The following is a 21,407-nucleotide window of genomic DNA, read 5'->3' as shown; positions in this document are numbered from 1 at the left end:
GCAGAGGCACCTCAGCTGCCTGCTGGCAGTGCCCAGGGCACATACCCCAACCCTTGGCCTCAGCCTGTGTGGTAGGTGCCAAGAGGCCCAAGCTCAGAGGTTACTGGAAGGGCTAAAAGGGTGTGCTACGCCCACACTCAGCCTGGGCCTGGTCCTGGCAAGTTTGCAGTCACGCGTATTTGCTACCTCCCCCCCCACCAACAAAGCACCTTTGCCACCTGTGGTTTGGGCAGTGCCAGCTCCATCTGTAGGAGGCCGGATGATGTCTCAGGGCATTTCCGTGCAGACCAGGGGTCCCTGGGAGCTAGCAGGGGGGCCCAGCATACAAGTCCCTGGAAAATTGGTGGCTGGAGCTCATTCACTGGACAGACACATACGAAGCACCTACTGTGTAAAGCTGCTTTTGCAGGCACTTCACATGATTCACTGAACAGAGCAGACAGAAACCCCGGCCCTTCTTAGGGGCTTCCATCCTATACAAGTGCCAGCAGCCCCAGTGGATGCCACGGGCAGGCAATGCACACAGCCGTGGCACATGCCATCCCTGCGGATTCAGATGACTCCTCCCCTCTTGGGGTGGGGCAGCCAACCAGGGGCCAACTGAAAAAGTGCTGCACTCTGGGTCAAGGACAGGGCTGGCAGAGTGCCAGTCTCCACAAACTGTGGATCCACTAGAGAGTTCAGGCCTGGGGCATCCTCTGCAGAAGGATCCCACGAGAGTCCATTCCCCACGACAGGCCTCCACTGCTCACCACTGTGCCTTGATCGGCCTGGACGAGTCCGCCCACACCTCCATCATGCCCAGTGTGAAGAGGGGCCGGAGACCCACCACTCCTGAGAACAGCATCCTTGCGAAGACCCAGCTGTGAGTACACAGCAGGCACAGCCCCTCAGGCCCAAATGAGGATTCAGCAGCAGATGGGATTCCACCCCCACACCCGTGGCCTCTCCAGGTGCCCACAGGCCCTGCGAAGGCTACTCCAAAGGCAGGGAGGTGGCAGAGGCCAGCCCAGCCCAGCCCTCCCCTCTGGGTACCCAGAGGAAGGCCCTGGCCACTGGCTCCACAGCCCATCACCTGGAGGTGATGGAGGCCAACCCAGTCCTGCCTGGAGGCCCTGGTGAGCTTGCCCAGTGCTGCTCCAACCTCTTCCTGAGCCCACAGGGCAGAGCCAGGGGTGGCCCAATGGCCTGAGACGAGAGGACCGGGCTGAGAGGAGCCTCCAGAGAAGGCACATCAGACACAGACTCCTGTCAGCTCAGGCATCCTGGCCTAAGGAGGCAGGGCCCCCAAAAGAGCCAGGTCATGGCGCCATCTCCAAGCTCCCAGCAGGCCTGCTGCAGGTCAGAAGGGCCACATCCCTTCTTGGGTCCCTGACCTCATTGGGCCTCACCTGAAAACAGGCACCCAGGCAGTGGCCATGGACAGGCAGGCCACGAGCCTCGACAGGGATGGGCCCCAGGTCACAGGGAGGGCAGTCTTTATTTCTGGAAGGGCCCTGGAGCAGGCGGCTGCCTCTCATCCACCCGTCCTTCTGTCCTCAAGACAGGTGCTATGGGGCCACAGCGGCATCAACAGCCTCCCTCAGCTGCTGCAGCAGCTCTTTGGGCCGCAGTGAGAACGCGCTGGTGTCCACTCTCTGGAAGTTGGGGTGTGCAATCAAGGAGGCCAGCACCTCTGTGATGCGCCCAGCATCAAAGGCCGCCTGTTCGAAGCCCAACCCAGCACCGTCCTCAGCGGCCGCCTCCCTCAGGACCAGGAGCCTCTTCTCAGCGATGACCTTGAGGAAGTGGTAAAACTCTTCAAAGTTGATGCCCGAGCAGGACCTCATGATGACCTGGGCAGAGGGAAGAGGCCAATGAGATGACACCATGGACACAGTCCAAGTTGCAAAGGATCCGACATGCGCCCAGTCCCCAAGGACAAAGAGGGGACCAATAAGACAGAGGCGCTGAGAAGCCGGGCAGTGACCAAAGGAATCTGAGCCATGCAGCCTGAAAGCCTCCCCCAGGGCTCAGCCCAGGCTGTCCCACAGTCACAGCCGGCACCTACCCACAGCTCGGCCTGACAGCCACACCCGCCCTGAGCCTGCAGGCCTCCCAGGGACCTGGCACTGATAGCCTCCACACACAGCTGCTCCACCTGGCAGTGGTGGTGCCAGTCGGGCATGGAGTCCCTCCACTCGCTGACCTCTTCCTGCACGGCACATAGCTCCTGCTGCAGGAAGCGCCACATGTTAGCCAGGTTGAAGCCATTGACCCAGTTGTGGTTGATGGAGATGGTGTCGTCCTGGAAGGGGCACAGTACAGGCAGGCCTGAGCCCATGGCAGGTGCCCCCAACTAGCCCACATCTCCTGCACCAGGAACCCACTGTGGGGTCCAGCCCTCTGCTGCCAAGAAGGCCTTCCTGTCTCCCAGCAGGGCTTGCTCAGCAGGGAAGTGGGTGGTGGGCTCGGACCACCTCAGCCAGTGAACCCAGAGCAAGTAGACCCAGGGACCGGGAGGGGGTGAAACAGAGGTTAGGCCTCAGTGACACCACCTTGTGAAAGGGTCAGCCTCACCCATGAGCCACCCCATTCCAGCCCCACTCTGGCTGGGAGAGTGGGTAGGTGGAGCTGCCGTCTTCCTGCAGGAAAGCCCCTGATAGGGGGCAGGAGAGCAGCACATTACCAGGTTGTGCACCTGGTGGTGCCAGCCACTGGGCACAAACACCATCTCGCCCGCCTCCTGCGTGATCTCCAAGGGTGGGCCCGCAAGCTGGCTCCGCGGGTGCAGGTGCGTATCGCAGAGTGCCGGGGAGGTCACGTCATAGGGCAGGTTGCCGTGGCGGTCCCGCAGGGCCTCTTCCTGCCCTGGGGGGAAGAGGAGCCACTTCTTCCTCCCACAGACATTGACAGACCAGCTGAAGGAGCGGAAGATGTCAGCATGGAACGGGGACCTGCAGCAGCAAGAGCGCCTGGTTCATGCCCGTAGGGGCTGGTATGGGCTTTGTTTGGCACCCCAGAGGCCTGGTCCAACTGAAGGAGGGGTGGCCCCTTGGTCTCAAGGAATGGCACCTACTGTGAAGCCTGTGCCAAGCAGACCCCTCCTGCCACCCTGAGCCTCCCGGTCTGCTCTGTCACCGGGTCCCTTTGGGTTCCACATCTGTGGCCTCACCAGCTGCCTGCAGGCCCTGCGTAGACAAAGCGGTAGTCATCCACATCCAGTGCGTCCCAGAACTCATTCAGCCAGTCGGATGAGAAGTACACAGGCAGGGTGAAAACGTCCTCCACCGGGAAGTCCCTGTGAGGAGGGCGCAAGGGCACCACCGACAGCACGTGAGGCACGAGGACTAGGGCAGCACGAGTGGGGCAACTGAGATCACTTGGCTTCAGTGGAGCTTTCAGATGGCTGCAGCCCCCAAAGAGCCCCAGCACCTACTCTGAGCCAGCTGCTGGTGGGGGAGTGGGGTGGGGGCAGTCTGACCACAATGGTTCTGCTTATGAAAAAGTACTGATCATGCCTATAATCCCAGTGCTTTGAGATGCTGAGGTGGCTGCATCACTTGAGCTCAGGAGTTCAAGAACAGCCTGGGCAATATGGCGAAACGTAGTCTCTTAAAAAAAAAAAAAAAATTAGCCGGGCGTGGAGGTGCATGCCTGTAATCCCGGCGACTAGGGAGGCTGAGGGGATCTATCTCAAAAAAAAAAAAAAAAAAAAAAAAAAAAATACTGATCTCCCAAAGAAGAACACTTGCAGCCATGCGGAAGACAATCCAGTTTCTTTTAAACAGATTAAAGTGCCTCATGGGGAAAAATAGCTCCCCTTTGTGCAGCCAGGGGCCACCTTCATCAGAAAGGCCTCTGGGTTCCCGCAGCGCTAGGAAAGGCAGCGCCTCGGTGCGTCCCAAACCCCATTACCTGCACAGGTGCCAGTCTTTGAGGTAGAGACAGCCCCTGGGAGAGGAGTAGCCCCCCTCGATGTACTCTTTCCAGTAGGTGATGTAGTCTCTGAGAGGCATGTGCTCTTTGGGGTTCGAGTTGTATTCTTGGACCCCACAGTTTGCAACTGGTACAACCACGTCTCCTGAAATGAAAGTCAGGGACGGTCCATGCCATCTCCCTGGGCCCCGTCCTCACTCCAAACCGTCTGCAGAGGAACTCTCCAGGGCCACGCGCCTGGCCCCCCTCACCCTCCCTGGTGCCCCTCTCTAGGCAGAGGCCTCCTGGGCCTGGGTCCCGCCGGCCTGTCCTCCCCGCCCGGGGTCTGTGCCCGCCGCCCCACCGTAGGTCCGTAGCAGGTGGTCGAAGTCGGGCCTCCCCGCGGGCGTCACCCAGCGCCGCCGGCTGCCCCAGCCCTGCGTGAAGGCGCTGGAGAACACGCAGGGCAGGTTGGGCAGGAGGAAGCCCCGCACAAAGTCGGCGTAGGAGAAGGCGCCCGGCTCCGAGACGAAGGCTACCCGGCCCGGAGCCTGGCCGACACCGGGGACACCACCCCCCAGGCCTCGGAAGTGGCGGTCAGCAAGGGCGAGCGTCTCGCGGTCCATCCAGCTCCGCACGGGTCGAAGGACCCTCCTCCTCACTTCCGCCGGAGCGGAAACGGTAAGGACCAGCCTCGAAACCAGAAGACAGAGAGCGCCGCGTTTCCGCCCGACCAGCCCCTGGGGCTTCGGCCCTACACGCATGCGCGCAGCTCGCCGCGGTCTTCACTGCGCAGGCGCCGAGGGGTAGAGGCGACGCGAACGCCTGTGGGTCACGTCTGGCTTTTCCCAGGTGAGCGACAACGGTGGTCTCTTTGGGGCCCGGCCCAAGCTATAGTGTACTCCCTCGGCTCATTCCGCGCGCTGTGGCTGACACCCCGAGTCCTCCTTCCCACATCCCCGGGGGGTGGGGAGTATGCGGGCTGCGCTGGAAGAGGGGCGGAGACAGAGGCGGTTCTAGGGGTGGGAGGGCGGTGGTGCGGGGGCGCCCAGGGATGGTGGGACCCAGAGGGAGAGCTGGAGGGCCCTGGGATGGTGGGATCTGGCGGACATGGTAGGGTCCTGGAGGGGACGGTGGGGACCTGGAGAGGACGGTGGCACTTGGAGGGGATGGAGACAGTGGGGATCTGGAGGGGACGGTGGGACCTGTAGTGGATGGAAAGAGTTGGGACCTGGAGGGGATGGGAAGAGTGGGGACCTGGAGGGGATGGTGGGATCTGGAGGGGATGGGGAGAGTGGGGACCTGGAGGGGATGGTGGGATCTGGAGGGGATGGGGACAAGTGGGGACCTGGAGAGGACGGTGGGGACCTGGAGAGGACGGTGGCACTTGGAGGAGTTGGGGACATTGGGGACCTGGAGGGGACAGTGGGGATCTGGAGGGGACAGTAGCACTTGGAGAGGATGGAGACAGTGGGGACCTGGAGGGATCAGTGGCACCTGGAGGGGACAGTGGGATCTAGAGAGGATGGTGGGGACCTGGAGGAAAATGGTGGGGGGGCCTGGAGGGGGCAGGGTAACCTAAATGGGAGAATGGGGCCCACAGAGGACCTGGAGGGCATGGCAAGGGGCCCCAGGGGATGACGGGTGTCTGGAGAAGATGGTGCGGAATGAGGGAGGGTGTGAAATGAAGGTGTGGTGGGAGTGTGGGTAGGCATTTGGGGCTGTGTACACATGAGCGGGGCTGAAATGGGAGGACGTTGGAGTAGTGACATGAGTAGTGTTTTGCCGAGCTTACAACTGGAGTTACCCCAAAAGTGGCGGCAAGGGAGTTTCCCACACTGTCCTCAGGTGGGACCAGTTGGGATACCAAAGAAATAAGTGCTAAATGCATGGTGAGCCCAGGGCGGTTTTTTTGGTGGGGGATGGGGGGGAGACAGGGTGTGCAGTGGCGCAATCACAGCTTACTGCAGCCTCCACCTCCTGGGCTTGACTAATTCTCCTGCTTCAGCCTCCCAAGTAGCTGGGACTACAGGCATGAGCCACTATGCCCAGCTTAGTTTTCTGGGTTTTTTTTTTTTTTTTTTTTGTAGAGACAGGGTCTCTGTGTTGCCCAAGCCAGTGTCGAACTCTTGGGCTCAAGCGATCCTCCTGCCTTAGCCTCCCTGAGTGCTGAGATTACAGGTGTGAGCCACTGCGCCAGGCCCTGCCTAGAACTTTTGTTAGGGGAACTTTCATATAGAGTGGGCTGCAGCAGTCCTCGAGATGGGCAGTAAGGGAAAAGGGATGTCCTGCCTAGGTATGTCTCTTGGAAGAGGGATGGGTTATGCAGTTTATAGGAAGGTTTCAGGAATTTGGCTCAGGGCCAAGGTCATTTTCTTTGTAGTAAACCTAGATACTTTCTTCCATGCCTGGAAATGTTCAAGGCCCTGGATTGGGTTGAAGCCTGGTGGGGAAAACCTGTGGTTGGGGCACAGAGGGGTCAGGGTACTCTGTGATTTTCAGCCAGGACACAGAAGTGGGGGCCAAGGGGGACCCTATGTGATGTATGTCTTGGTGTGCTGGAGAAATCAGCTCAGACCTACCCACATGGATGCAGAGGGGAAGATAGCAGATTTATTGCCCGTGAAGCCTGGCAGGCTGTGTGCGCATAGGCACTCTGTGAGAGAGTGCAGAGTCTGGGCAGCATTTCCCAGGCATCTTGACAGGGAGACGGAAGGAGGAGCAGTTAGAACCGCTCATCTCTCGCAGAGAAAGGAGAGGCAGCTTGTGCTGGTTTGCACACAGTGAGAGGCCTTTGAGTTAGGTTTGGAGGTCTGATGACAGTCTAGGGGCCATCAGACCGTGACTGTGTCTTGTAAAATGTGGACACTGGGCTGTCTCATTCCAGACCAAACAGGCATGCTAAGGGAGAGAGGGGCACCTGCCTTCCCTTTATGAAGCAATGGAAATGTTTTATTTACCCTTATGAGTGGGGATATGGGAGGTTCTAGGAGTGCTGGGGCTCAGCCTTGCTGGAAGACTCTTTCCAAGGGGTGTGAGGTTTACCCAGGAGAACAGGGAGGAGCAGAAGAGGGAGGACCAAGGTCTGAGGAGTTGGAGGGAGGACTAGGAGGAAAGTGACTTTTGGGAGTCTGAGTCCAGGTAAAGGTGGGATATGGGGGCAGGGACAGGAGGTGGAGAGTTGTTTTGGGGATTGTGTGATTCAATGTGTGCTATGATCCCTTCCTGGTCAGCCCCATTGTGACTTGTGTGGTCACGGTATGCAATCGTTTATTGGTTTTTTTTTTTTTTTACACTAGAGAATCAGAATGTCTGGAGAAGTTACAGTGCGGAGAAAGAATCACCTCCAGTTCCATCCAGAGACGAGTGGGTTTTTTTGCTTTGTTTGTTTGTTTGGTTTTTGAGACGGCATCTTACTCTGTCACCCAGGCTGGAGTGCAATGGCACGATTTTGGCTCACTGCAACCTCCACCTCCCAGGTTCAAGTGATTCTCCTGCCTCAGCCTCCTGAGTAGCGCCTCCCAGGTTCAAGTGATTCTCCTGCCTCAGCCTCCTGAGTAGCAGGGATTACAGGCGCGTACCACCATGCCCGGCTAATTTTTGTATTTTTAGTGGAGACGGGTTTCACCATGTTGGTCAGGCTGGTCTCGAACTCCTGACCTCGTGATCTGCCCGACTTGGCCTCCCAAAGTGCTGGGATTACAGGCGTGAGCCACCACGCCTGACTGAGATGACTGGTTTTTATTTCCTGGTGCAGAGCCGGCTTTTCCACGTTCCTTCACATTCATTCATTCCTTCATTCTCGCTCTCTGCTCTTCTGTCCCCCCAGTCCTTGCCTATACGTTCACGCGCATGTGCACACACACACACGTACACAGAGTCTCTTTCTCCATCGTGTATAATATATATATGTAAACTTTTGCTGCTTTTAGCCTTTTGTTTTTTACTTGACAATATGCTGTAGCATCTTGCCACATACTGACCTCAATATTGACAATTAAATTGACCTTAATCGACCTTGGTCCCTGGTCCGCAGGGTGCCCCCTGGGGTCAGTGTCACTGCTGTATACACAGGAGGCCTGGAGTGTTATCAGCTCTCATGGAACTGGAACACAGGCTTGTGTCACCCAGAGCCCCCTAGGTCAGCCCTGGAATCGCTTGGGAATGGCAAGAAATCCACATTCTTGGGCCCCACACAGTACTCCATTAGGTTGTTTTTATTGTTTTTGTTTTAAGACAGGGTCTTCCATTGTCACTCAGGCTGGAGTGCAGTAGTACAATCTTGGCTCACTGCAACTTCTGCCTTCTGGGCTGAAGTGATCCTCCTACCTCAGCCTCCCAGAGTGCTGAGATTACAGGTGTGAGCCACTGTGCCTGGCCAGGAGGGGTTTTAAGTCAGCACTTTGGAGAAAATGCAGTACGCTTTGTGCCGAATGTGTGCTCCTCTGTCACTGTGTTGAATGCAAACAGCTCCAATGAGCGTATCTGCACCTTATGGCTAGAGTTGGGAACCTCTGAGGGAGTGGAAAGAGGGTCTGGGGAGGAGGGGAGGGGAGCCTGGAAAGATTGGCTGCACCCTACCGCCCCTGTGGGCACACACAGCCACCACTGTTCTCACTGAGCTTCTTGGTCGCGAGTTAGTGGAAAGTGTGCAAGATGTTTGTTCTGTGACTGTGGAAATTAACTAAAAATAGGTTGTTTACTGGATACTGAGCCTCACTCAGGGGATCCTTGAGTGATGGAAATGCTGAAAGAGACCCATTGTACAGATTATCCTGCGTGCTGAGCCATCCCTGTGCTGCAGACTTCCTCCTCAAGAGCGTCACTTGTGTGGGTTGGCTGCAGACACCTTTGGGCCCCTGGCCATGACCTCCCTCGAGGATTCAGCTGTGTGTTCTCAGGTTCAGCATGGGTCTCCAGGCCCATACCTGCACTGGAGGAGGCAGGTTGCAGATTGCAGCAGGCAGGGACACCGTGAGGGCTCCAGGACTTAGCCTAATTGCAGAACTGTGTGGTACAGGAGGGCATTGGCACAGCCCTGTTTCCATGTGGTGTGGTTGTGGTCGACTCAGCACAAATTCACTGGGTGCCTATGGTGTACAGCGGGCCTTGCGGCCCTCCCATGACAGTTGCCTTCTCTAGTGTGACAGTCATGAAAATACCAGCTCTCTTGAGTTTTGCTTGGGCCGTGGTTGGTGACAGTGCCTTAGGAAGGTGAGGAAGCCCTCTGAACAAAGACCTGAGGAGTGGAGCCACCAATGAGACTTCCTGGCATGGAAAGGCTGCTGGGAGCAGAGGGCAGGGGAAGGCCAGGGTGGGGAGGCCACACGTCCCGCAGAGCCCAGGAGGCTGTGGTGAGGAACTTGGATCCCATTCCAAGTACACAGGGAAGGGCTTTGGGCAGAGAAGTGACATATTCTAATTCTGTTCAATGACTGTCTCATTGACTGCTGGAGGGGGAGTGGGTGATGGGGACAGCATGAGGTCAGGAGGTTGCCTGAGAGGTTGTCCAGGTGTGGAGAGAGGGAGGACTGCCTTGGATGGTAGAACTGTGGAAAGTAACTAAAAGTAGATTGTTTCCTGGATATTGAGTATCACTCAGGGGTCACACATATGATGGAAAGACTGAAAGAGAACCATTGTACAGATTGCGATGTGTGATGAGTGAGTCCCTGTGACTACGACTCCTTCCCCAAGTGTGTTGCTTGTGCTGGTTGGCCCAGACAATACCTGTGCCAGGTCAGTGGCGTGGTCTTGGGGTGGAAGGCGGGGACACAGCTGCCAGGACATGCTCATGGCATGTTTGTGAGGGGGAGGAAGAGAGGAGTCAGAAGTCCTGGGCCGGTGGTGCCTTTACTGAAAGAGGAACCGACTCTGGTGCTGCTACACTGGGGTGCCCATTAGGGGTGGGAGGAGATGCCCAGCAGGTGATAGGGGAGGAGCTGAAGGAGGGGCTGTGAAGTTGGGGTACCCATTAGGGGTGGGGGCAAATGCCCAGTGGGTGATGGGGGAGGGACTGTGAAGTTGGGGTGCCCGTTGGGGTTGGGGCAGATCAGTGAGTGATCAGAGGTCCAAGTTTGAAGCGTGAGGGAGTCTGGCTGGAGTGGGTGTTTGGGAGGTAGCGGCTTGTGGGTGATGTTGAGTTTCTGGCCTGTGTTGTCTCACCTGGAAAAAGAGGGTGCAAGGAGGAGAGGTTGTGCCCTGTGCAGTCAGGTACATGAGGAGGCCAAGGCCAAGGAGAGTGGATGCAGGCGCTCATGGAAGTAGGGTTGGAGACCTGGAGAGGGTAGTGGCCAGGGAACCAGGGTTCAGTGACTCTCAGCAAGGCCCCTCGGCTCAGGGACCAGGTCCAGCTACCACGTTTTTGTAAGTGAGGTCCCGTGGGGCAGCACACCCTGTGTTGGTGTCTTGTGTGTGGCCACTTTCATTCCACCCCAGCAGAGCTGTGTAGTTGTGATGGAGACCATGCGTGGTCCTTCACGGAGAGTGCAGTGCCTGGCATGGGAGGGCCGGAGAGGTCTTGGGGCTGAGAAAGAGAGGGTGGGATCAGGGCCCCAGGAGGAGGGTCTGGCCTTGGAGGTGAACAGGGACTATGTTCTGCCATGGCCTCTGTGTGGGGCCAGGCGTGTCGTCGGGTAGGGGAATGGCTGGCCAGCGTGGGGGTCGTGTCCAAGATTGGGCTGCTTCTGATGTTCCGTGGCGTGTCCTCACTTCTGTCCTTGCACTGCATCTCCATTGGCTAAGGTTTTCTGGGAACGAAGCCCTGGAAACCTGCAATTGGAAAAGCATGGCTACAAGTTTCTCTTCTGGCTTCTTCCTGGGTTGTTGTCAAGCTTGAATACTTTCCTTGTATTTATTGTTTAAAATGTGATAATGAGAAGAGCCTTGGTTGTTCATGTCCTAGTTGTTTGGTCTTTTTACCTTCTTTCTTTTTTTTCTTTTTTTAAAGAGACGGAATTTCACTCTGTTGCCCAGGCTGGAGTGCAGTGGTACAATCACGACTCACCACAGCCTGGACCTCCCAGGCTCAAGTGATCCTCCTACCTCAGCCTCCTGAGTAGCTGGGACCACAGGTGCACACCAGCATGCCCAGCTTTCTTTTTGAATTTGAGACATTTTAGAGCTAGTGACCTTAGGTCTTCTGGTTATTTTAACAGTGGGTAAACAGGTCCAGAAGGTGAGGTGATGTTTCCAGAGCTGTAAACTGTGCTGCAATACCAGTAACAGGATTTCTCCAGGAAGTTTGTGCATAATTTCCCTCCACACTCCTGGAATACCTCCCAACCATGCCTGCTTAGCAATGGTTAGCACACGTTCACTGTCCATGCCGTGTCTAGCTCTCTGTATGGAGGTGGTGGTGGAGAGGTGTGGTCCCTCCCCTCGAAGGCCAGGTATGGCTGAGGTCTGGGCAGCCTCTTCAGCCAGGAGCACAGGCACAGCAACTCCAGGGCTAAGCAGGGAGGGCCACGGCCCCTCCTGTGGGTAGTGGCTTGCCTGACTTTGAGGACCATGACTGAGTTGGTATAGTTTATCCTCCTCCTAATTCTGAGAAGCAGACATCTTTGTGTACCCATAGTCCAGAACCTGCTGGGTGGCCCTGCAGCTGCTGTGGCAGAACAGCATCATGGGTCCTGTGTGTGGCCTGCCGGGCCCTCGCCATGGCCCTGGTGGGGAACAGGTGGCCCTGGAGGGGGCAGGTGCTGTGTATGGCCCACTGGGCCCTTGCTGTGACCCGGGGGGTGCTGGGGTGTAGCTAGGTTGGCCATGGTACTGAAGGTCTTGGCGCCCTCTTCTGTGTCTCCTGAGGGGCCATGTGGGGTGCTCAGGTGAGTGTTCCCCTGCTGCAGAAGAAGGTGCAGTGAGATACCTGCTGCCTAGGGCTCCCTCTGGTCTCCACCTGGTGGTGACAGATGGTATCGCCTAGGAAGAGCAGCTCTGGCCCACCTGTGGATCTGCTTGGCCTTGGTATGTGCCAGACACTGGTGTGCCAGGCCCTTGGTGTGTGCTGTGAGCCCACCTGTCAGGCCCTCCCCAGAGGAAGAGGCCAGTCTTAAATCTCCCAGAGCCTTCCTGGGCAGGGAGGGTGCAAGGTGCTTTGTGTGTGTTGGTGTTGGGATTCCCTGCAGTCTGGCTGAGACAGGTTCTCACAAGGTCTCCCGTGGGCTTCGGTCTCCCGTGGGCTCCAGCCTCCCTGAGCCCTGGCTCTCCTCTGTGACTGGGTGCTGTGGTCACTGCTAGCCTTGGCCTGTTGCTATCCCTGCGTTGCGTGTTCCTCGAGAGTGCAGAAGCCTCCCCTTCCCGGCAGTCCCAGGCCTTGCAGCGTCTTCCAGAAGGTTCTCTGGCACCTGCTCCCTTCACTGCTCAGTGGCAGTCAGAGGCTGTGTCATCATTGCGGGCCTTTGAATGTCTCTGTCTGTCTGCTCCCCTGGACCTCCCTTGGTGCCTGGACTGTGTCCTGTGCCTCCTTAAGAGCTGCTTTCTTGGAGTTGGGAGACGTGGTCAGCCAAGGTGCCCTGGGTTCTTCGAGCTTTCATCATGATAAGCTGCCTACAGGGTCCCTCAAACCCTGACATTTTTGTTATTTCTAAGTCTCGTATCTTATTTTGTGTTGATAGTAGAATTTTGTTACTTAATATGGCAGCTTCCTTTTTGGCTTCTCCTAATTTCAGGTATAGTCAACCCTCAGTACCTGTGGTTTGGTCCCAGGACTTCCTGCAGATGCCCAAGTCCCTGGGGTGAAGTGGCGTGGTATCACGTGTCCCCTCTGCACATTCTGCCGTCAGCCTTATGCCATCTCTGTCACTTACAAGCCTGCCATGGTGGCATACTGTGGGGGTAGTTGGTGCTGTGTTGCTTAGGGAATAAAGATAGGAAAAACAGTCCATGCATGTTCAGTGCAGGGACAGCTCTTTTTCTGATTATTTTTTGACCTGTGGGTTGCTGAATACACGGATGTGGAGCCCAAGGATGTGGCGGGCTGGCTGTACTGGTGATTAGTGATTAGTTCACACGACCGATGAGAGCTGGCGATCTGTACTAATGTACAGAGTGGACACCGACAGCTGATTGGCTTGTATGCGTGTCTGGGAAATTCAGTCCTGACCTTTCTACAGAGATATAAGAGGAGTACTGGGAGATATTTGTGGAACACTTGAGCCACATCAGTGTAGAAGTTAGATTCATTGTGCTATGAAGGAGTTGGGTCATTTCACTTTAATGTGACACCTTACTTTTGTATATATTGAGCACATTGTGAGTGAAGTTTCTTCCTCCTCTCTTCCCCTTCTCCCTCTCTCCCCCTCTTCTCCTTCCTCCTCATCCTTCTGTGTGTGAGTTTTTGTGGTTAGGTGTTGTCTGTGGCCAGCTCTGTTCAGATACTAAAAACAGAGAGACCAGGGGCAGATCCTGGGTGTGGCAACGCCCTGGCAGTCATGAAACGGGTGGATTCAAGACAATGGCAGGCTCTAGGCACTCCTGCCTGCCAGGCCAAGCCAGTGCTTGTGGGTGCTCCTGGGAGCTCACAGGGATAGTCCTGCCTCAGGGAGTGGCTATGCTGTGCCGAGCACCTGAGAGTGCCCTGCCTGACCTCATGAGGCTGTGGGGCCACACAACTGTCAGCCCTGCTCAGGGATAGGGGCAGGAGGGAGGGGCTCACTCACTTGCCTGAGCCCGCAGACTCAGGTGGAGCTGGTTGCCCTGACTCTGCACCTGTGTTGCTGGTGAGAGGAAGCGTGCCAGGATCTGTGTGGCCTGTGCTCTTCTCCCTGGGCTTTTGCGTGAGGCAGTGGTTTCAAATGCTCTTGGAATTGTAGCACCCAGCTGAAATTAGTTCTGGTACCCCCGTCATGCATGCGTTTATTAATTTTAATGTGATTTTCTGTTGTTTATTATAAACATCCAGTAAGCCTTTTATTGAACCATTATGTACAGAAATACCAACGAATGAAAACAGAGCCTGCAAAATCACAAGTGCACCCAGGGCACCGGGTGGACAGAAGCAGCCCCATAGAGGCCCCTGCAGGGCCTTCCCCTCACCCTAGGTGCAGCCATCTTCCTGACCTCCTAATGTTGAACTTTTCATATGCTTACTTTCCAAATGAAATAAAATTTGTACAAAGTCTTGACGTCCCCGAATAGAAACATCTTAGGGTGTTGTGAGCTGAGAGTTGGTGTGTGGCGTTTGCTGCCTAAATATTTACTGGCATCAGAGAGCAGTCTGGTGTGAAGGACCCACACCCTGGAGCAGAGTGGCCTTGCAGATGTCATACGCATCACCCAGGGGCTGCAGTGGGTCTGAGATGGCTTCCGCCTTCCTGTAGGGGGCCCCAGCCTTCATGGTCTCGGCCGTCTCGGCACAGTGGGCTTCCTGTCTGCCTGGATCCCAGGTGGGTGCTACACACATGGTAGATCTGCGTCCCTGCTGGAGAGCCCCGGGTTCAGGAAATCCCTCATGCTGTAATGGGCATGTCCGCAAGGCAAGCCTGCTTACTTCTGCCCGCAGAGGAGACGGCATCCTTAGTACCCAACTCGCATCCTCTCTCTGGCCAAGAGGGAGAAACCAGTCGCGGCCCCAGGCTGCTTGCCACGCAGGCATTCTGGAAAACAGTCTGGGCCGAAGCTGCCATGGACACACAGGGATGTAAGGAGAGCTGCATCCCATCCACATCCACCCAGTCTCGTCCTGTCTAGGCTTCCAGCAGGATTTCTCGTTGATTAGCCTGATTGGGACCGAATCTGTCTGGTCACAGGGCATTCAGTCAAGGCCACCCCCTCAGCCATGTCCCAGGGGCCCAGCTGCACAGACATCTTAAAGCCCCAAACATCCATCCCATTCACTCAGTGATGGGTTGTTGCTGAGGAGGGTAATGAATGAAATGGGGCCCTTCTCCCTCACAACTTCCAACCAGATGAGCAGGCAGCACTCTCCATGTGCTGAGTGCCATGCCCTGGAGGGAGGGCGGATGTGGGAGAAGCTGGGTGGGGGCTCTGCCTGTGGCCACATGGGCAAGCTGTGGACTGGGGAGACTAGCCAGGCAGCCACGACAGTCCAGCCACACCTCCTTCCCTGCAGTGGTTGTGCACCCTGTGGTCTGCGTGTGATAGCATATTGTGTGTTCTCAGATGGCTGCGTCCTCATATATCCTATAGTTAGGGTCCCATTTGATGCAATCTCTTCAAATGCAGGTGTGGCTTTTCAGTGTGTCTTATCTAGTCTTGTGTTGGGGACATGGTGTCTAGTGCAGCAGTTGCATGAAAGACCTGGCTCTTGAGAGTGTAAACTGTATGAGCTGCAGGAACCAGGGACCAGATCAGGGTAGGTGGTGCCCAGCAGGGCATTTGGCACACAGTGGGACTCATGAATGTGCTGCCAGAAAGTGGAGGACCCCACAGCCTCTAGCCGTGCCGTGGAAAGCCCACACTTTTTGATGTCTGGGGGAATTACACTGGCTGGCTGTCCTGTTTGTATAAGTAAAGTCATGTTACAGTGAAATTCTGTGAGAGAAGTGGGAGAAATGCCACTCTACCCTTGGACCCCTCTCTGCTGTCAGAACCTTGGCTAGGCATCGCCGGCCTGGCTCTGACCCTGGCAGAGTCCTGCACTAGTGCCTGGATCTCGCACAAGGCCCTCGTATTAACTTGCACAAGGCCCTTAACCTTACATTATCTGTACGATGAGAGAGTTGGGCTGCATGTTCCATGAGGGTTCGTTCAAATCTATCATCCAAGACTTTCCAAACTGTACTGATAAATGTAAATGTGAAAACATGATAGGACACCTTCATTGCTTGCAGCTATGTAAAACTACATACATACAATAAGTTAGTACACGTACGTGTTACTACTCAGTTCTGTAGAACGCTGTAAGGTTAGCTGGGGTTATGAGAAGGGAAAGCACTTGTCTGCAGGATTGTTTTCTCTATGCAATGAAGTTGATGAATGGAAGTTTCTGAAGGGGAATGTGCGTCTAAAGGGAACATCACGGCCAAAAGACAGTGCTCCTTGGAACGGTCTGAGAGTACATCCTGGGACTGAGGTCCAAGGCCCAGGGCCCTGGCAAAGTCTCCAATGATGTCCTCCTCAAGTTTCGTCCAGCAGTGGACACTGATCCAAGCAGTGTGGCTTTGCTGGGTGCAGGGACATAGAGTGTGGTGAGGGAGATGACAGTATGAACCCTCTGCCTGGGGGATGGGCATGAGTCTGGGACTCAGGGGTCCTGGTTCCAAACCAGCCCTCCTGCTCTGGCTGCTCCTCCTTCACCTGCCGAGAGGGTACAAGGGCTTTGTCCTGCAGCCATAGGTGGATAGAGAGTCAGCCATGTGCTGCAGCCTGTGTGAGCCCAGAGCTGCAGGGGAGGTGGCATCCTTTCATGGTTGCTTGTGTCTCCAGTCCACGGGTGATGGCACAGTGTTACTGTCTCTTCTCCTTCAGAGGCAGAAGAGGCCTGGACCTTGGCGCAGACAGACCCAGGAACAGATGAGCAGGGACATCTGCATCCACGCCTGGCCATGCACCTACTACCTGGAGCCCGAGAGGCGATGGGTTGCTGGACAACTGTCCTTAACGTTGCCGTCACTCAGGTTCATGACTGACAGCACTGGAGAGATTCTGGTCAGCTTCCCCCTCTCCAGCATAGTTGAGATCAAGAAGGAGACTTCTCATTTTATCTTCAGCTCCATCACCATCCTGGAGAAGGGCCATGCCAAGCACTGGTTCAGCTCCCTGCGGCCAAGTCGAAATGTGGTCTTCAGCATCATTGAGCATTTCTGGAGGGAGCTGCTGCTGTCTCAGCCTGGAGCTGTGGCAGACGTGTCTGGCCCCAGGACCCGGGGCAAGGAGCTGACGGGACTCATGGCCGGATCCCAGAAACGCCTGGAGGACACGGCGAGGGTCCTGCACCACCAGGGCCAGCAGCTGGACAGCGTCATGAGAGGCCTGGACAAGATGGAGTCAGACCTAGAGGTGGCGGACAGGTGGGCTTGCTGTGTACACTTTGCAGGGCACACACAGAGTAAGATGCACGTGTGCGGAGGCTCATTGTGCCAGGCACCGTTCCAGGCCACTGCACCATATTTGCCCACATCCAGCATTCTGAGATCATGGCTGTGCACCTGCTGTACATGCTTAGTGGGTACACACAGTAAGATCCAGCACTCGGAGACCGAGGCTGTGTATACACTGTGCGCTCTGCTGGAAACACAGTGAGATCTGAGTGAGTGCTGGCTCACTGGGTGCCTGGCACCACTGCTCTCCACTGCACCATGCTGAGTCCACACCCAGCAAGCAGAGACTGTGCTGTGACCTCCTGTATACACTCCTGTTTCTGGCTTCTATGTGGTGATGGGGATAGGCCCTGGCCTCTGAGGTCACAGAGGGTGGAGTGAGGTCTATCTTGATGATGGCCTCTGTTAGTGAGGTGTCCCCTGTCAGTGTCTGTGGCTCCTATGTGGTAATGGGGATGGGCCCTGGCCTCTGAGGTCACAGAGGGTGGATTGAGGTCTGTCTTGGTGACAGTCTCTGTGAGTGAGGTGTCTCCTGTCAGCGTCTGCCATTTGTTCATGAGCTATGTTCTCCTGTTATGTTTCTTAGTATGAAAATCTTAGTGTATGTCCAGAAAATTTCTTCAGTTTGTTTAAGAATGCTTTTCTTTTTCCAAGTCCCATTTTTGCTTTCTGAGTCCTGCTGTCTTCTGTTTGGGTACTCATTTCTTATTTGGCTTTCTTTTAGTGTTGCTATTCTAGTGTATGTTTCTGGTTTTTATCTTCCTACCATTTTTCATTTGTACTTGTAATTTCTTAGAACTCTTTCGTGTTCCTCCAGTTTCCTGGAAAAACCTTTGGGTCTTACATCATGGCCTGAGCATCTTCTCTGTTTGGATATTATTAATAGTCTTGTTTTGCTTATGGTTTCTGGGTTTTCAAGGTGCTTGTTTATTGCCTGTCTTTTTTGTCGCGGTCATTTTTCCTGAGATGGTGTGTGTGGGGCTGAGGTATCAGCCCCGGCCGCTTTACTGGGACCCTCAGTTCCTCGTCCTGGGGTCTCCTGTCTGGAGCATGAGTCTTGGAGGGCTGCTTTCTGGCTCAGGTAGAAGGTTCACTCCCTCTGCCCTCAGGTTCCGTCCAGTCCCTCTTCTGGGACCCAGGGGTGCCCACTTGGGTGGGTCCATCTGGGAGCCGAGGGTCTCCCAGTGCAGTGCCACATGGACTTCTGCCTGCGTGTTCCTGGTTCTTCCTGCCCGTGCTGGGAGGGTGCTGGTACTCCTTCCTCGTCACCCCATGGGGCTCTGGCATCCTAATTGCGTCATCTCTCAGCATCCCACTGCTGGCATACTGTCCGCTTTCCTGGATTTGCCAGTCTGCCCCCTTTTCAGTGTCAGGGTGCCACTGTGTTTGTCTGTTTCCTTTGTCTTTGGAGAAGTGTGTGTTGAGTTTGCCATCCTCTATTGCTCTCTGCCCCTTTTTTAAGGACACGTCTTTGAGAGCACGTGTGTATGTGCACGCGCGCGCGTCTGTGTGTGTCTATGTGTCTGTGTGTTGTCTGTGTGTTTGTGTCTGTGTGTGTCATCTGTGTGTGTGTGTTTCAGTACACATAGCTCAGGTTTTTAAATGCTTTCAATTATTTTTATTATTTCTTGAAAAGTCGTTTTGAAGCGTGTTGTTTCTCGTTTTGTGATTATTTGGAGGAAAGTGAGAACTTCCTCCCAGCACCCACAGCTGCAGTGGGCAGAACCTCTGTGTCCCTGGAACCCCGCCTCAGCATTGGCCACTGTCCTTCAGCTCTAAGGTAGGGTCGTATTGGTGCATCAGTATAGCATGCGGGTTAGTTGGACTGAGGTCACATCTTCTACTTGACTAAGAGGAGATCCTTTCAGTCAAAGCTTTGCTGGCACAAGACTGGAGCCGGAAGATGACAGAGCCCCAGACAGTCCCAGCTCCTCTGTGTAGCTGGCAGGTGTGTGTTCTACCCTGGCCAGAGTCTGCAGGGGGCCAGCAGCTGGAGCCCCAGGGACAGTCATAGGCCCAAGGCCATGACTCTGTTGCTCGGATCAGTTCTTGTTCTTTTAAGGTCTTCAGCAGGTTGCACGGGGCCTGCCCGCATTACAGGCCCAGCTGCTTTCCTGGGAGTCCACCAATTTCTATTTAATCTCATGGACACACACACACCATCACAGACACGTGCAGAGTAGTGCTTGATGACTGGGCCTCGTGGCCCTGCTCTGTGGACACTAATGTGACCGTCCCGGCCTCCTGGTGAGGTCCCTGCCCTGGTGAGCTGGGACCAGCCCTCTGCCCTCCAGCCCGTGGGATTCTGGAGCCCTCCCCATGGTGCCTCCACTCTGGCTCCTCCCTGCCCTGACTCGCTGCTGAGGGGTGTCCCAGGGCTGGACCCTGAGAGTGTCTGCAGGGGGAGGTCCGGGGATACTCGCAGAAGACTGAGCCCTGGCCATAGGTGAGGGTGCTGTGGTCCTGGAGCGGAGGCTGTGGGTGCACAGTGTGGCTTTCCCTGCTTCCTGGGGTGTCGTCCTCCTCCCAGTCACAGACAAAACAAATGCCATGGAGAAGGAGCATCTTTTTCTGTGCCCAGCCGAGTTTCCACGTGGCCACCTGGCATCCGTGCTAGCGTTGTGTGCGCCCAGAGACTGTGTAGAGGGAGATTGGGAGGAGGCTGCCAAGGCAAGCGACCTGCAGTCCTGCCGGGCTGACGACCTCAGTCCTCCTGCCTGGCGGGAAAGAGCTCTGAGCACCAGCGCTAAGAACGAACCAGACACGAATGCAGGCAGGCACAGGGCCTCACTCTGACATGCTCCTTGGCACATGAGAATGGGGGTGCCGAGGATCAGCTGAGAGCGCGCCTGGCCGGCAACGGGGCCTGTGGTGGCCAGGATGGGTGGTGGGACAGGTGGTGGGGCTGACACAGGGTAACGGGCTACTCCTGGGAGACAGCTGCTGAGCAGGAGAGAGACATGGTGGTGCAGGCCGACGCAGGTGAACATAGGACGGCCTGTCCCATGAGAGTGGGAGACACGGGGCAGGCTCTTCACCTCACAATCAAGGCCACACTGGTCAGGGAGCACTAAAGGGGCCCAGGTACTGGGTCAGATGCTGATGCTGTGGGTGGAACTCTTGTTTCTCTGGCTCAGCCCGTCTTTGGGTAACCCACTGCATTTCCAGAAGGGACAGGTCCATCGCTTGGTGCCCGGCTCATTTCCCCAGGCCCACAGGCAGGGCTCCCAGCCTCCAGGACATGCAAGAAACAGAACAGACACAAGCAAGACAAATCTGACACAGGATTTTGAAAAGCAGGTCAGAAACAATGTGAAAGATTGGGGCCAATTATATAAAGACTTTGTTTTTAAGTATAATTAATTTTTGCAGCTTTATTGAGGTATTGCTGAGAAAACCTGTGTATGTTTCAGGCATGTGGCTTGGTGCTGCAATGTTTGTACCCACTGTGAAGTCGCCACCACAGTCATGCCCATGAGCACAGCTCTCACCTCACATGCCTGTCATTTTGTTCCCTTTTTCTTTTTTTCCTTGAGAGTGTTGAGAACACCTAAGATCTGTGTTCTTGGCAGATTTCAAGTGTATTATTAGTATGGAGAGCTGCAGCTACCATGTCATTACTGCCCAGAGCTTGTTCATCCTGTAACCAAAGGTGGCCCTTGGCCACCCTCTCCCAGCTTCTCCACCCGCCCCACATCTGCCCTTCTCTCTGCTTCTGTGAGTTTGGCTTCTTGAGGTCCCACATGCGTCATGCAGGGTTTGTCTCTGTGTCTGGCGCCTTTCACTCAGCATAATGTGCTCCATGTCTGTCCATCTTGGTGAAATGGCAGGATTTCCTTCTTTTTTATGGCTGAATAAAATTCCATGGCGTATAGACACTATATTTTTGTACCCGAACTCAGGTCTCGGCCACTCATTGCTTGAAAGCAAAACCCAAGAGATGAGCTTTGGTGAAAGGAAAGTTAGCTTTATTAAGGAAGCCAGCAACCTCTGGGTGTTAGACTCGTTTTCAAAGACCACCTCCCTGAGTTGTGACTACAGATCAGGGGTTTTTAAGGGAAATTAGGGGAAATGATTAAAGCACCCTTGTGAAACCTGCAAAGTCTCAGATGGGCAGTCAATCCTTGCTTTCTTGGTCAATGCTTTGTGGCCTTCTGCAGGCACCATCAGCCTGTTCTTATCAGGCTCATCAGCCCGTTCCCAGAGCTGTTGGTTCCCAGAGCTGTTGGTTCCCAGAGCTGTTGAGTCCCAGAGTGAGTTGTTGGTTCCCAGGGTTGTTCGTTGGTGTATTTTCTTTTATTTCTGTTGAAGGTCCTGTTTTCCCAAGGCATTTTTAATAATCTACAGACTCAAGCAAAGCAATAATTAAATTCAAGTAAACAAGCTTTTCTCTTAAGTTGGAGTCAGTACTGTTCCATTTTCTCAATCCATTCGTCTGTGGATGGACATGTGGTTTCCATGCCTTGGCTATAGTGAAGCACGATGCAGTGAACATGGGAGTGCCGGTGT

General features: G+C 55.2%; 2 protein-coding genes across 4 annotated transcripts in view; one reads left to right on the top strand and one right to left on the bottom strand.

Annotated features, from left to right (window-relative positions):
* Positions 1-344: 344 nt before the first annotated feature.
* JMJD4 (jumonji domain containing 4) lies at positions 345-4,828 on the bottom strand. 3 transcript variants are annotated; one of them, XM_011965735.1, is made up of 6 exons: positions 4,262-4,828; positions 3,898-4,063; positions 3,155-3,280; positions 2,669-2,936; positions 2,141-2,287; positions 345-1,835 (listed from the first exon to the last, which is right to left on the bottom strand). In XM_011965735.1, the coding sequence occupies exons 1-6, from the start codon at positions 4,659-4,661 to the stop codon at positions 1,551-1,553; spliced, it is 1,392 nt and encodes a 463-aa protein (XP_011821125.1). In that variant the 5' UTR covers positions 4,662-4,828; the 3' UTR covers positions 345-1,550. The 3 variants fall into 3 exon arrangements, with proteins under 3 accessions (XP_011821125.1, XP_011821126.1, XP_011821127.1); XM_011965736.1 differs by having other exon boundaries at positions 2,189-2,287; XM_011965737.1 differs by having other exon boundaries at positions 2,141-2,215.
* Positions 4,660-21,407, top strand: part of SNAP47 (synaptosomal-associated protein, 47kDa) — a 44,904-nt gene continuing 28,156 nt past the window's right edge. Inside the window, 2 exon segments of the mRNA XM_011965738.1 lie at positions 4,660-4,749; positions 16,327-16,868. Of these exon segments, the coding sequence (XP_011821128.1) occupies positions 4,660-4,749; positions 16,327-16,868 (632 nt within the window).

This window comes from Mandrillus leucophaeus, unplaced genomic scaffold (assembly GCF_000951045.1).
Source record: "Mandrillus leucophaeus isolate KB7577 unplaced genomic scaffold, Mleu.le_1.0 Scaffold734, whole genome shotgun sequence".
NCBI lineage: Eukaryota > Metazoa > Chordata > Mammalia > Primates > Cercopithecidae > Mandrillus > Mandrillus leucophaeus.
This window is presented reverse-complemented; position numbering and strand designations above follow the sequence as displayed.

Coding starts and splice junctions, on each gene's coding strand:
- JMJD4 (XM_011965735.1), bottom strand. CDS start 4,661: ATGCGTGTAGGGCCGAAGCCCCAGGGGCTGGTCGGGCGGAAACGCGGC. Junction 2,937..3,154: donor GCAGGGCCTGCAGGCAGCTG/GTGAGGCCACAG, acceptor TTGCTGCTGCAG/GTCCCCGTTCCATGCTGACA. Junction 2,288..2,668: donor ACCACCAGGTGCACAACCTG/GTAATGTGCTGC, acceptor TGCCCCTTCCAG/GACGACACCATCTCCATCAA.